This window comes from Humulus lupulus, chromosome X (assembly GCF_963169125.1).
Source record: "Humulus lupulus chromosome X, drHumLupu1.1, whole genome shotgun sequence".
In the NCBI taxonomy this organism is placed as follows: domain Eukaryota; kingdom Viridiplantae; phylum Streptophyta; class Magnoliopsida; order Rosales; family Cannabaceae; genus Humulus; species Humulus lupulus.
The window spans coordinates 5,696,953-5,709,803 of NC_084802.1; the positions used below are offsets into that span (position 1 = coordinate 5,696,953).

Below are 12,851 nucleotides of genomic sequence, written 5' to 3' on the forward strand. Positions count from 1 at the left end.
GGACAACCCCCACGCGTCGTGGGGCGGCTTCAGGGTCACAGATGCTTTTCCCTGCAAACAGGGAGGACCTGATCCGGGTTCGTTTACCTTTGTCCCCCTTCGTTTACCACAGGCCCGGACCGGTTACTAGGCTCCGGGACCGTTTTACATATACTTCAATGGGGTTCCGAGCTCTGTGCGACTCTCAGACAACTATTCTGGATCACCATCCCGGACACCGTCTGGGCCCAGAAATCGCACTAGGGCCGGGCCCCTTAGTTATTCCGATACCACGCGGGCTTGGCCCAAACCCACATTCGAGCGCCTAGACCATGGACGTAAACCATCGTCCCGGGCCCACGGCAGGAAATGGGGATAACAATTATAAATGAAAAATTTAACCAAAATATTTTTATGGTTTTTAAAAAAATATAATAACAATAATATGATAACTTTAATACACAAACTTAGCATATATTTAAGGTACAAAACATTCATGATATTATTCAAATTATACTTTAATGATTGGAGAAGAAGCTTGTTTATTATTGATAAAAGATAAATGTTATTATAATTTCTTATGTAGTTACACAATCATTCTATATATGTACACGACACCTATATATAATATATTTATATAGGTTAGATCAAATTAAAAAAAAATAAGGACAAGTAGAAATTTTTCCCCTTAAACTATAGCCCTTGTAGAGTTTTGCCTCCTGAATTATTTTTTGTGGCAAAAATGTCCCCTTAACTATGGAGATCATTGCAAACATGCCCCTTTTGTTACACTTTTTTCATTTTTTAAGCAGTTTGCTATGCAGACACATGTCACATGCATAGTTACAGGAGAGTCTATTTAATTAACTAAAGTTAGTTGAAATCAAGTTTTTTGATGCTAACATACAAAAATTAGTTCTAAAAATGCAAACACATATTTATAAAATTTGACATTATATCACTATGTATGCATGTATTTTTCTGTTAGGACTGTCGAATTATGACACATTAGCGCAACATCGGTACTACATGAGCAAATTGTTTTAAAAAATGAACAATAGTTATTATAGTTCAAGAAGGATTTTTGCTACGAAAAAAAGTTCAGGGGCAAAACTCTATAGAGGCCATAGTTCAATGGTTAATATTCCTATTTACCCAAAAAAAACATGTTTTTAAAAAAAATATAAATGTTAAAAATTTTAATACAAATTAAGATTATATATTATATATTATAATGATATTGTAACACCCAAATTTTGAGGGTGAATAAATGAGCCTCGAAATGTAGGCTTGAAAAGTGTGAGCTCGAAAATAACAAGCATGAACACGTGTATGAATATGCATGATCCCTGATATGTTGTTGTTAGCGATCGAGCACAAGTTTAAAAGGCTCGAGCTTAAGCTTCAAGCTCGAAAGAAGGAATCTTCCCCGACGCATATGGATGTTATTTGAGCCTTAGTTGCAAGCTCGAAAGTATTGGTCTCTGAAGATTGACTTCGATGAAACCACCAGCGGAGGAGGGGCTGACCAAAATAACAAGCTCGAATGTATGTCGATCTCGAAAGTGTGTTAACCTTACATTCAAGGTCAGCAACACATTTTGCATGCAACAGTTGTTAGGAGATCTGTATTCTTTAGGGATTTGTTGTTATCTGATAATTAAATCTCAATTGCCATGGGATATTATGTATTTAATTACATTTATTTCATATGAGAATAATCAGTTGTAACTTCTCTAAAATCAAGGGAAGATATGCATCCAATCAGGTTCATAAATAGCCTGGTAATTTTCATTTGAGGACACACACAATTTTGTACCAAAATACTCTGTTGAATTGCTCTGAGAAAGCTTTGAGAGAGTATCACGAATCAATAATATTGACTCGTGGACTAGGTAGATTTTAACTGCTGAACCACATAAAAATCTCATTGTTCTTTTCTTCTTTTTTGAATCTTTATTTAGTGTTCTTCAAGTTTAAGTTGATGAAAAACGGCATCAACAGATATTTTATAATATTTAAATTTATATTAATATAATTATTGAATATCGAGTCTTGTATTAAAAATTATTACAATTATAATACTTGATAATATTTGAATTTATATTAATATAATGATTAAATATGCAATCTTATATTAAACACTATTTTAATATTAATATTTGAATTATTTTAATATGATTAATAAATATTTATTTTTAATTAGTTTTAAAAGTATATTCCGCTAAATATTTAATAATAAAAACGGTTAAAATTAAGAAAAACCATTAAATACATATTTTATATATAAAATAGATATATGAAAACTAATTATTACCATAAATGTTAATAAAACTATTTTTTTCAAAAAAAAAAGCCCAAGGATTTCATTAAGTAGTAACACAAACCAAATTTAGTATAATAGTTCTTTAGACCACTCCTCTATCTATTAAAATATCTCATCAAAACCCCACTTTTTCTATTTTATCTCACAATTTTACATTATACCATTCATCAACTTCTCTATATTTTCTTTTACATCATTTAAATATTGTATTTACAATTATTATTTAATAGTTAAAGTTACAGAATAAAATTAAAAAATAAAAAATAATAAAAAGGATAAAAAAAATGTTTACATATTGATTGAAGCTTAGTTATATTTAGTGTAAAAATCATTGATTTTAGTGCAAAGCTATTGTACATAAATATTTAAAGGAGCTTATGGAGACAATAATAGGCTTTTTAGCTATTTATTTTTACTTTTTAATTAATTTAGAGCAGTCATTGGGACTGCCCTAATAAGCTATAATAACAAATATCAATAAAACAAACATTATATATATGACATACAACCAAAACTATGGTGGTAAATTAAAACTATTCTATCCAAAATAGAAGGTAATGAAAAATATGTAGGATAATTACTACCATATCCCACATAGAAAAAGTTCAAACTAAACACAACAACTACAAACCTAAATGGAAAATCTAAAATCAAAACTAAACAAGCTAAGCACCATTAACCTCCTTATAACTAGACTATGAAGTGGTCAAATAATAGAATCTTCTCTATCATCTTTAACCTTGTCCAATATTGTACTTTATTATTTTCTCATTAGGTGTTGTCTTTCTCATTTATGATATTTGTCTTGTTAGGTATTGGTTTCAAGAATTACTACCTCTATTAGGGATCCTTTGATGGTATAGTGTCTGTTAGGAAATTAACTCATCAACAAACTACTTTCTAAATTTTAATAAAATTATTTGCAAATAAAAAAACATCAAATCATTTGTTTTTGTTGAGCATGCATGCTCACAAAATAAAATAAAAATATTTCCAAGTTAACTTATTAACATATCTATGGATTCATCTTCTATACTAGAGTATGTAGAATTTTGTTTGCAATTTCAATATTTTTTAAAATAAGAGATGGCAAAAGTTTTTCAGATAATGTCAGATATTATAAGAACATAAAGTTCTCACCTAAAAATTGAGTAGAGTATCACAATATTTGCTAAGGTCATTCTTATTCTCATGTACTACAATATGAAATGTTATTGACTCAACCAATATTGTGGTATTAATTCTCCAAACTTGATACACAGCTTCCAACATATCAAAATGACAAGATTGGATTCAAGAAGATTTTCCTTTTGTGGAAAGTAGTTAAAATAGTTAATCCAAGACTTACCATAAATAGTAAGTATGGTCTTTAGGCCATCTCCAACCCATAACACTATATATGGTGTTGCACCAACACCAAAATTAAGAAATCTTAGCACTATATTTTTTTTCCATTCCAACCACAACACCAAAAATTACAACAAAAAGTATATTCTTTATTATTTTATTTTATATATAAAATAATATATATTTATTATTAAACACTAATATAAAAAGCAAAATAGTACTAGTTTTTGTTGTTGTCGTTGCTACAGTACCTCATCATATTTGGTGGGGTTACGTAGCTTGACAACATAATGGTGGGATAAATAGAGTTGAGTTGGATTTGATTTTTTGCATTTTTAGCACTATATTTGATGTTTTGTAATCCGGTTGGAGCTGCCCTTGGTTAGCATACTACATCATAAGAAAGAAGAACATTCTGTGGAAGTTTTGAGAGTTCAAGTGTGAGGATGTACAAGTACTTTTGTGAGTTTGGTGAGAGTGCTTGTGTTACTATGTGTGACTAAATGTACTTGTTGATTTCATAGTGGATCGATTGCTCATGAATGATGCTCAAACTAGGTGAATTATGCTACTCCAAGCCACTTTGTGAACAGCATTAATATTAATAGTAGAGAGCTTCTCCATTTGCAAGTTTGGCAAATTTTGAACATTTTTTTGGGTTGCAAACTCTAGAATTTAAGATGTGTACCAGTTCAAAATGGTAGTTGAAAGTATCATAAGATCTGTCCCAAGTGTTTAAAGCATACCCAAATATTCCTGCTACGTGTAGAGTTGCTCAGTAGGATATTCTGTACATTTGTTCAGTATACAGAGGATTATTAAAAAAAATATTTACTTTTACACATTATTATTCTAGTTCTCCACAATATTTATAACAAAAATATTGGTTTGGTGGAAAAAAGAATGTCAAATCTAAACCATGTTTGTTAAATTTATTTTTGATGGTTTGGGAGTTTGTGTTTCCAATTAAATCTATTTTTTAGTTTAATTTTAGGGTAATCTTAATCTATTTAAACATTTGAGTTTCACATTCTCTTAATCTAAACTCATTCTAACTCTAGTTCCACAAACTCAAATCTCATACCAAACAATCCCTTAAGAATTTATTTGGAGATTGAATTTTATCGAAGAAATATTTTATGACCATAAAACAAAATACGAGAAAAATAATAATAAAAGAAAATATTTTCTCAATATTTTGTAAAGAGACTTTTTTTAATATATTTCTTATTATTATTATTATAAATTTTATAAAATTATACTATATTTAAGTTTAGTATTTTTCTTTTTAAAGGAATTCTGAAGTTTGAATCCAAGATCAAACAAGGTTTCAATTAGTTGCTTGATGTGATTTGACATTTTTGAATTACTTGGTTACTAATATATAGTCTGAATTTTGTTGACCAAACTCTTTGCACTCAGGATCATCTGATAATTTTATACAAGTAAATAAAAGTACATTAAATTCAAAACTTACATACAAACGATTCAAGAAAATGGACAAAATCAAATACATATATATATATATAAAATAAATTAATATAAAAGAATATGCTACTGACCTTACCTTCATTTTATACATTGTTCTTATTTGACAATAGAAATAGGGCAACAATCAATGTCCATCAACCAAACATGGGGCTCTTAGTGCTTAAGATCTTTATTAATCATCATTATCAAACATTATTAGTAGATGAACATAATGCTCTAATTTCCCCTACCCCATTTGTTTTGACTCCAACACTAGTGAGCTTCAAAAACGACTGACTCCAACTCTCAAAGAAACTAAATTGGTCATTTGCAAAGCTCTCAACTCGTTTGATCGTTCTGGCATCACCAAACAAGACAGAGTCTGATTGGAATAGCCCTTTCTTTCTCAAAAGATTTTTGTAATATTGATTGTCAAACACAAAGGATGTTTCTGGATCATTGTTGACCGCCGTAGAAGGGTTGGCGTTGGCCGGGCATTTCTTCATGAGCTCATCTGCGTATGCAGCGTCGAGTGATGTGTCGATGAGTGTAAGTTTCCCTTTCGAGTCTTGTCGAAACCGGCCACTGAATGCGCCGCAGTGTGCTCGTCCTATGGTGTGAGCCCCTGCATGCAAAACAAGCCAAAACATCAGAACCAGCGTTCTGTTATTTTGGAAAACGATCTTCTTTTGATAATTTTTTGCAAAATAACCTTCCAGACAGACTCGATACTCGGCTGGACTTTCAAAAGAAGACCATTTTCTCCAATTACTCACGTACAAATTGAATTTAGTCTCTTATAACAATCAACTACTGCAATGATGAATAAGATGGTTATTTATTGTACGTATCTACCTGAAAGGGTGACAAGGTCATCCAAGGACAACCCTTTAGAGATGAATAGCTTAGTCATTTCATCCATTGTAAAACTTGTATCAATGATGTTAGGTCGGACATTTGAAGCTGCAGAAACCTTTCCATCTCTTCTACCAGTTGGAATCTCAACAACTGGTCCGCCGGTCTGTCAGTGAGCCACCACCATTAACAACAATTTAAACACTCAACCAACACAAGGCATTGAGACATAAGTTGACATAATGATAAAACACTCACAAATTCAACGGCATCTCTAGCAGCCAAAGCCAAGATATCAGCACAAGAAACTGTCCCTGGACAAAAACTTTCAAGCACCCTTTTAGCTGAATCTATCACTGAAAACCCATCAAGAGACGTGTTTGCTGGATCACTTCGTTCTGTCTCATTTCCTTGTAGCAGCACTGATGCATCACAGCCCTGTAAAATCATGCAAAAGAAAAGAGTACATCAAAAGAGTTCGAAGATGAGCCAATTTTGTGTTGAAAAGTGATTACATTTCATTCACATAATCTGTTTTTGACACACCATTCAATTAGGCGCATGATGAGCTCGTTCTCGAGCTAAAGAGCTTTGTTTTAGCCATCACAACCATAGTACAACATACAAAAAAAAAACTATTTGGTTCAAGGATGAGTCCAATCTGAATTTTGAGTGGTATGTCCAAAAAAAAAAATGATCATATATAATCACTTTTCGACACGCCACTTAATTAGGTGCATGATGAGCTCGTTCTCGAGCTAGAAAGCTTTGTTTTTAGCCATCATGACCATCGAATTTCGAGTGGTGTGTCAAGAAAATAATCATTTTTTGACACACCACCCAAATTACACACATGACGAGCTCGTTCTCAAGCTAGAGAGCTTTGTTTTTTCCTTACTATGATTAGGGAATGTTAATGTTAGTATGCTACCTCCACAAAACAGTCATGGAAGAGCAAACGAAGGAGTTTTCCTGGGATAGTTGGGTCTCTGGAAGAGGCTGTTCTGACAGTGTTTCTGACCATAAACTCGGCCGTAGGACATGAAGCTGTGTAGAACCCAAAAGAGAGGCCCCCACAAGAAGGAGATGGAGATATAATAATACAAAAGAAAAAGATGAGAATCAGATAGTGATAACATAGGACTGGTCTAGAAAGGGAAGTTTTTTCTTCCATTAGGGAGCTCAGACTCAAGAGCTGAGCTTTTGAAGAGCTCGAGTAACATTGAGAGAAAGTGGAAATAATAATACTACTATGCTAAATAACTCTCTACCCTTTTAATGAATTGGATGTATCTGAGAAAGTGAGAGGAAGAGATAGTGTATTTAAATCTGCATTTATGTTGTTAGTTGAGATCGTCAAGTAGTAGATGGGTTATTACTATTGGATTATTAGACTCGTGTTTGTGAAAGATACATAATGAGAAAGTGAGAGATATAGAGATAGAAGTTGGACCCACATTAATTAATGAAGCGTTTCGAGTGTAGATATCAGAAAACACAACATAAAACTTGTAAAAAAGCATATATGATATTGTCTATGATTAACGTTAATCACGAGTTTCGGTTGGAAGTGAACCATGAGAATAATGTGTTTTAGTTGAGATACTAACATAAACAGATGTACACAAATGGACATAAAGCCAACAATTTCAGCTAAATTTATCAAGCAAAAACACAGTTCTTTCTAGTACAAAAAAATTCAGTTAACTTTCATTTGTAGCTGTTTATTTTCTTTTAGAACATACAAATCCTTCAATATGTCGGCAAGGTCGATTTGGCCAGTTGTACACAAAATAAAATGGCACTGTTCAATGACCTAGGACAAGTCAACAGTAGAGTGACCAGACTTTCAAATGGGGTCCCCCAGCTATATCATTATCAGGGGTTATCCCAATATGACCATAATGACCATGCCTCTTCTATAAAGGAACTTCTCTTTCCATAATGGCATACCATGAAACTTGCCACATGCAGCTTCTGTAATGCGGTTGCCCTGCAGAGCCTGTTTAGGTTTAGGTCACCTTCCATGTTTGGTCCCATCTGTTCAGTCAGAGAAAGTTAGCAAACGTGTCCAATTTGTTTCCTTGTTAAATTACTATATGGGGCCAAAGAAACAACACAACAAGGAACAAGTTCAGTAAAAAGAACCTTATGTTTTCAAAATAAATATATCAGGACCAGAATGTACAAACGTTGTTATTTACTTTAAGTGGAAGACGTTACTATTGAAGCTTCACACCATTTTCCATCTTCAGCTTTCCACCTAATCTTGCACATCTTCTGCCAACTCATCCTCGTCGTCGTCAACATCATCGATGGGGATGTTTTCGCTGTTATCATCAACTGAACCTGTTGATACCTAAACACTATTAGTTTAGGGAAAATGATAGCTTTGTTGGATAAAACAAGACTTGGACTGTTTTTCTATTACAATTCCAGGGTAATTAAACAAAATATTGACCAGAGTATATAGCAAAAAATTTGTTGACTTTGAAATGTACTCTATAGGCTTTTATCAATGCTTCCTTTTCAAGCATTATTTAATTCCACGGGTTTGACACTTCGTGAAGAGATAGAAATAAATTACCTCTATGAATCAGTGAATCTGGCGTCTTTGACACTTCCAAGGGTTCTGACATGTTATCAAGGAGATAGGGAAGATCTAGAAACTGCAAGAAAGACTCTGTTTGAGGATTTCGAGTATATCCTGCATAAATGAAGTTGGAAGTTTTGTAAATGTTTCTCTTTCCAGGAAAATAAGTTTGTTATTCCCAACCATTAACGATCATAAACTAAACAAAAACAAAAGAATGACATAAAAAGAATTAGGAAAAACAACTATAGCCCCAACAAAATAATCGAAATTCAAGAATGATTACCACGAGAGGAGCTACTGGAGACAGATCTTGAAGGATCGTAACATGGAACTGTCCTTGCAAATTCAAAAGGTTTGGCTCCTCTTTCTTGTAGCCTAGTCCTGACCCACTGCCGACAGTCTTGCATGTCAAGATGTAAATTCCTTGTATACAAAAAACCAGACTTAGTGGCTCTCTCTAAGAAAAAAAATTATAGGAAAAGGAGCATGTGGTTAGTCAAATTAAGTCACATTTCTTGAAGAACACCTAAAATTTACACGTTGCCTGGTCTGTGGGAATATTGAGTTGAATCTCCGAGTTATGGCTAACCATTCTTCATCGTACTGAATTTCATAAGGTCCTACTTCTGATTCGATTTCAATGATCTTAAAAAATAGTCAATTCGAAAAGATGTTAGCTATCAGCAGAGACTACAAAGATGCATCCTTTTCTACAATAATATCACATCAAGTACCTGTAAAAATCTACGCCCAGGAAGGCATTTGTCGAGAGCAAGAAAGTTTGTCACTGGACCACCTTCCCCATGTTGAACACGAGCAGCAAATTTGCAATGTAAATGGGCTGAAAACCAATACGGTGGTTTTAATTTCTCCAGCAGTTCGGCAGCAGGTTTACTTCCAAGTGTTCTTTCCTGGATCTGGACACATCTCAACAAGTAATCATAAAATGTCATTTTGAAGCTATAAATTAAAGGAAATGATCAATTCATATATGAATAGATTGGCAACAAAATCAAGAGGAAAGGAGGTCATGCTTTGGTGGCATGTTTTAAAGAGAACAATATGTTATGCCCACCAAGGCATTGAAACCGTTTTTTATACCACGCGTGCTACAGATATGTTATGCTTTCTTCTTACATTTTTCATGTTTCTATTATGAGATGATTTGCAAATTATATTATTAAAAAACATTATTACCGCATGTCTTAAAGATGTGTAAAGCTTTCTTCTCTCATTTTACAGGTTTCTTTTATATATTATCAGCCGTAGTCCCAGCTTCCATTTAACAAGCATGAGAAGCAACAAAAAAGGAAAGTGAAAAGAATTAAGCGTGATCTTGTCTAAACACAACATTATGGCATTCACTGAACATCTTGACAAACTCAAGCTTACCTCCTTCTCAAAATATGGCTTGAACCGAACAAGTTGCTTCCAGTCTCCACAGTCAGTGATGCCAAGAGGCCAATCATGTGAAAGAAAAATATCTATAGGTTCCTGAACTTGCATGAGCTTGTGGACGTCGTATTCACGCGCATGATATATAGATCTGATGGTGCTCTCATTATATGGAGGCCGCTCAAAATGCCCTGCTCAGAAGAGATAAAAGGAGAAGATATCTCATTTTAGAGTCCATCAGTATATGATAAGATAACAGCCAAGATGATAGCACTAACTTATCACAATATGAAAATTTAAATGAAACGCAAAGCAATCATCTTCAAATTCTTAATAGTTCATTCATCACCAAGCTAGAAGTTCAGACAGAAAAGGGGATACAAAAAAAAAATACAACATTCACACTCAAGAAGTAACATGAAACTACACCAGCAGTTGAAGTAACACCTCACCCAAATGATAATTTCGTGCATTATATATTCCAGAGAATCCACCAATGCGAACATTGCCAAACTTGACCACCCCAGAAAATCCCAAAAAGTATATATTAGGTGCAGCCCATCCTCCATAGTACCTAAAGTAATATACCCACCAAATCAGTACTAACAACACAAACCAACTTACTCAATGCCATGACACAAATGTAAGAAACAATCATAATTAAACTTCACAGAATTGTTTTAACAGTTCTTCATCATAACATAAATGTACAAACTTCATATGTAAAAATTGTCAAGAGAAAAAAACCCAAGTTTTTCATTCCAAATCCGCAATCCTGGAAATTTTCGAGAAAACACAACTAAATTGAGAGATACTCACAATTCCCACAAGTAATTGGAAGCTTCGTGATTCCCACCGATGAAAATGGTGGGATAAGGAGCGATTTCCTGACCCGAATAGTACTTCCAAAAGGAGTTCATGGACCGGTATTTGGGCGGAACATTTAAGCTCTCCAAATCATTCTCATTCCTCACGGACTAAGTCCACAAAAAGATAAAAACCCTCAGCTTCTTTATTATAAAATTAAAGATTCAAATTAGGGTTTTAGAGAAATGAATACCTGAAAATCGCCGCAACAGATGAGGAGATCGATTTTGGTGTTGTTAACTCTTTCGAGATGTTGGAGAGTTCTGTAAACGTTGTCGAGGTCACCATGCATACAACCTTCCACAGCTATTTTCATGGCGGCAAACCCAGATCCTCACTCTCACTCTTCCTTTCTCTCTCTCTCTCTCTCACACTCAGACCTGTTTTGTTTTGCCGCCAAGCCGCTTCGCTTCTGTTTTGGTTAGCTCCCAATTTTTTTTAATTATTATTTTATAAATTAACTCCATTACAATTTATTTTATTTATTTTTATTTGGTTTGATAAAAAAAAATCTAAAATTAAATAATAAGTGGAATGGGGAATTCTTCTTCCTATTTTAAACCCACTTCTTTTTGGATTTTCGTTAGGTTCTCTATTTTGCTTGTTTTTTTCTTTCTTATTAATATTTAAAAAATAAAAGATGATAGTTTTTTTTTGTTTATATTTTTTTGGACAATGTGTTTTGTCTCATTACTTGTTTGGACCTGTCTTTTGAAAAAAAAAATTTGGACCCTGTCTTTTGTAAAGTTATTCAAATAGACCCTTAAACTAAATTTTGATGAAGAAAAAATTAAATATAACAACAAAGTTGTTAGACAAAATAATTTTATTTTTATTTTAAATTATTAGTTTGGTAAATTATTTGTAATTTTAGCTCATAAAATTTTGACAAAAATTGAGTTTTTTGAACAATTTTACAAAACAAAATGTCCAAAAAATCATTTATCAAAATACAGGGTCAAACACAGGTAATTTGACAAAATCTAGGGTTCAAAAAGGTATAAAGCAAAAGATACTCAGAATCAAAAGTATTGGTTCCATTAGAAGTCGGTATTGAGACTTAACATATTTACTATTTATTATGCTAACCAAATCAAACAAATTAATTTACAAAAATAAATCATTTTCAACACTACATTTTCCCATCCATTTGAAGATTTAAAAAAATTAGAAAGGAATTGTCATCACTAGAATTTGCAGAATGCAAAATCTAGCAAGTAAATAAATTATAGTTGCAGCCAATTATGTTATAGAAATTACTCTGTCATCTCTTCGAGTTGAGGAAATATAACTCCCATGAGCAGTGGGATCACAATTTCCACGAGCAAGTAGATTGGCCATGCCCTTAGGCTAGATGATGCCTATCCGTATTGTCGTTGGCTCTCCTATCATCTCATTCTCACCCATTATGAACAATAGAGGTTGTTCTTCAATATTTAGAAACCTTGGTGGGGCGTACGTTGGAGACCTAGCCATTGTCAACTGCAAACCTGCCTCAAGTGTGAGTATTGCCTTCCTTTGACGCTCCTCAACTTATTTTTGCTACCGCTACAACTCGTGCAGTTGTGCTGCAAAGTTTGTAGCAACGACTTCTTGTTTGACATAGACGCAGTTGATTTCATTTTGCACGAGGCCTATAGGCTCACACATTTGCTCTACTTTAGCCTGGGGTCGTCTCCGTCTCCATCATTTCCAAGGACGATCTTCTTCTCTCCATTGTTATCACAAGGTTTTGTTTTTTTGGCACCATTGAAGAAAGGATTTAGAGGTATAAAGTAGACATTCTTGAGTTCTAACTCTTAACGAGAACACCAAAATATTGACTCATGTTTTGGGCAACGACAATTTTAGAATGAAACAATAACTTTTGTGAACTTATATAATAAACTCAAAAAGAAATTACACACATGCTTTACATGGTTTGACCTCAAAAATTAATCTACATTCATGAGTTTTTCTTATTGATCATTTTAACTTGAATGCTCAAGAATCAGATGAACCTAAGCTAATTGAGTT

General features: G+C 33.3%; 2 protein-coding genes across 4 annotated transcripts; both read right to left on the reverse strand.

The window, feature by feature from the left end:
- Positions 1 to 5,188: 5,188 nt before the first annotated feature.
- On the reverse strand, positions 5,189 to 7,249 carry LOC133807327 (peroxidase 46-like). The gene is made up of 4 exons (XM_062245582.1): positions 6,909 to 7,249; positions 6,236 to 6,415; positions 5,978 to 6,143; positions 5,189 to 5,747 (listed from the first exon to the last, which is right to left on the reverse strand). The coding sequence occupies exons 1-4, from the start codon at positions 7,149 to 7,151 to the stop codon at positions 5,329 to 5,331; spliced, it is 1,008 nt and encodes a 335-aa protein (XP_062101566.1). The 5' UTR covers positions 7,152 to 7,249; the 3' UTR covers positions 5,189 to 5,328.
- Positions 7,250 to 7,612: 363 nt separating this feature from the next.
- Positions 7,613 to 11,249, reverse strand: LOC133807326 (lariat debranching enzyme). 3 transcript variants are annotated; one of them, XM_062245579.1, is made up of 10 exons: positions 11,029 to 11,249; positions 10,788 to 10,945; positions 10,421 to 10,542; positions 9,966 to 10,159; positions 9,308 to 9,490; positions 9,100 to 9,218; positions 8,857 to 8,996; positions 8,565 to 8,684; positions 8,182 to 8,326; positions 7,613 to 8,017 (listed from the first exon to the last, which is right to left on the reverse strand). In XM_062245579.1, the coding sequence occupies exons 1-9, from the start codon at positions 11,149 to 11,151 to the stop codon at positions 8,241 to 8,243; spliced, it is 1,245 nt and encodes a 414-aa protein (XP_062101563.1). In that variant the 5' UTR covers positions 11,152 to 11,249; the 3' UTR covers positions 7,613 to 8,017; positions 8,182 to 8,240. The 3 variants fall into 3 exon arrangements, with proteins under 3 accessions (XP_062101563.1, XP_062101565.1, XP_062101564.1); XM_062245581.1 differs by having other exon boundaries at positions 7,613 to 8,072; XM_062245580.1 differs by having other exon boundaries at positions 8,126 to 8,326.
- Between the last annotated feature and the right edge of the window lie 1,602 nt (positions 11,250 to 12,851).

Excerpts from the sequence above, each read along its gene's own strand:
- LOC133807327 (XM_062245582.1), bottom strand. The coding sequence starts at position 7,151 with ATGGAAGAAAAAACTTCCCTTTCTAGACCAGTCCTATGTTATCACTAT. Across the intron at positions 6,416-6,908 it reads TCCATGACTGTTTTGTGGAG|GGCTGTGATGCATCAGTGCT; the intron begins GTAGCATACTAA and ends ATGATTTTACAG. Across the intron at positions 5,748-5,977 it reads TGACCTTGTCACCCTTTCAG|GGGCTCACACCATAGGACGA; the intron begins GTAGATACGTAC and ends TTTTGCATGCAG.
- LOC133807326 (XM_062245579.1), bottom strand. The coding sequence starts at position 11,151 with ATGAAAATAGCTGTGGAAGGTTGTATGCATGGTGACCTCGACAACGTT. Across the intron at positions 10,543-10,787 it reads TCCAATTACTTGTGGGAATT|GTACTATGGAGGATGGGCTG; the intron begins GTGAGTATCTCT and ends ATATTACTTTAG. Across the intron at positions 9,219-9,307 it reads CTGGGCGTAGATTTTTACAG|ATCATTGAAATCGAATCAGA; the intron begins GTACTTGATGTG and ends CTATTTTTTAAG.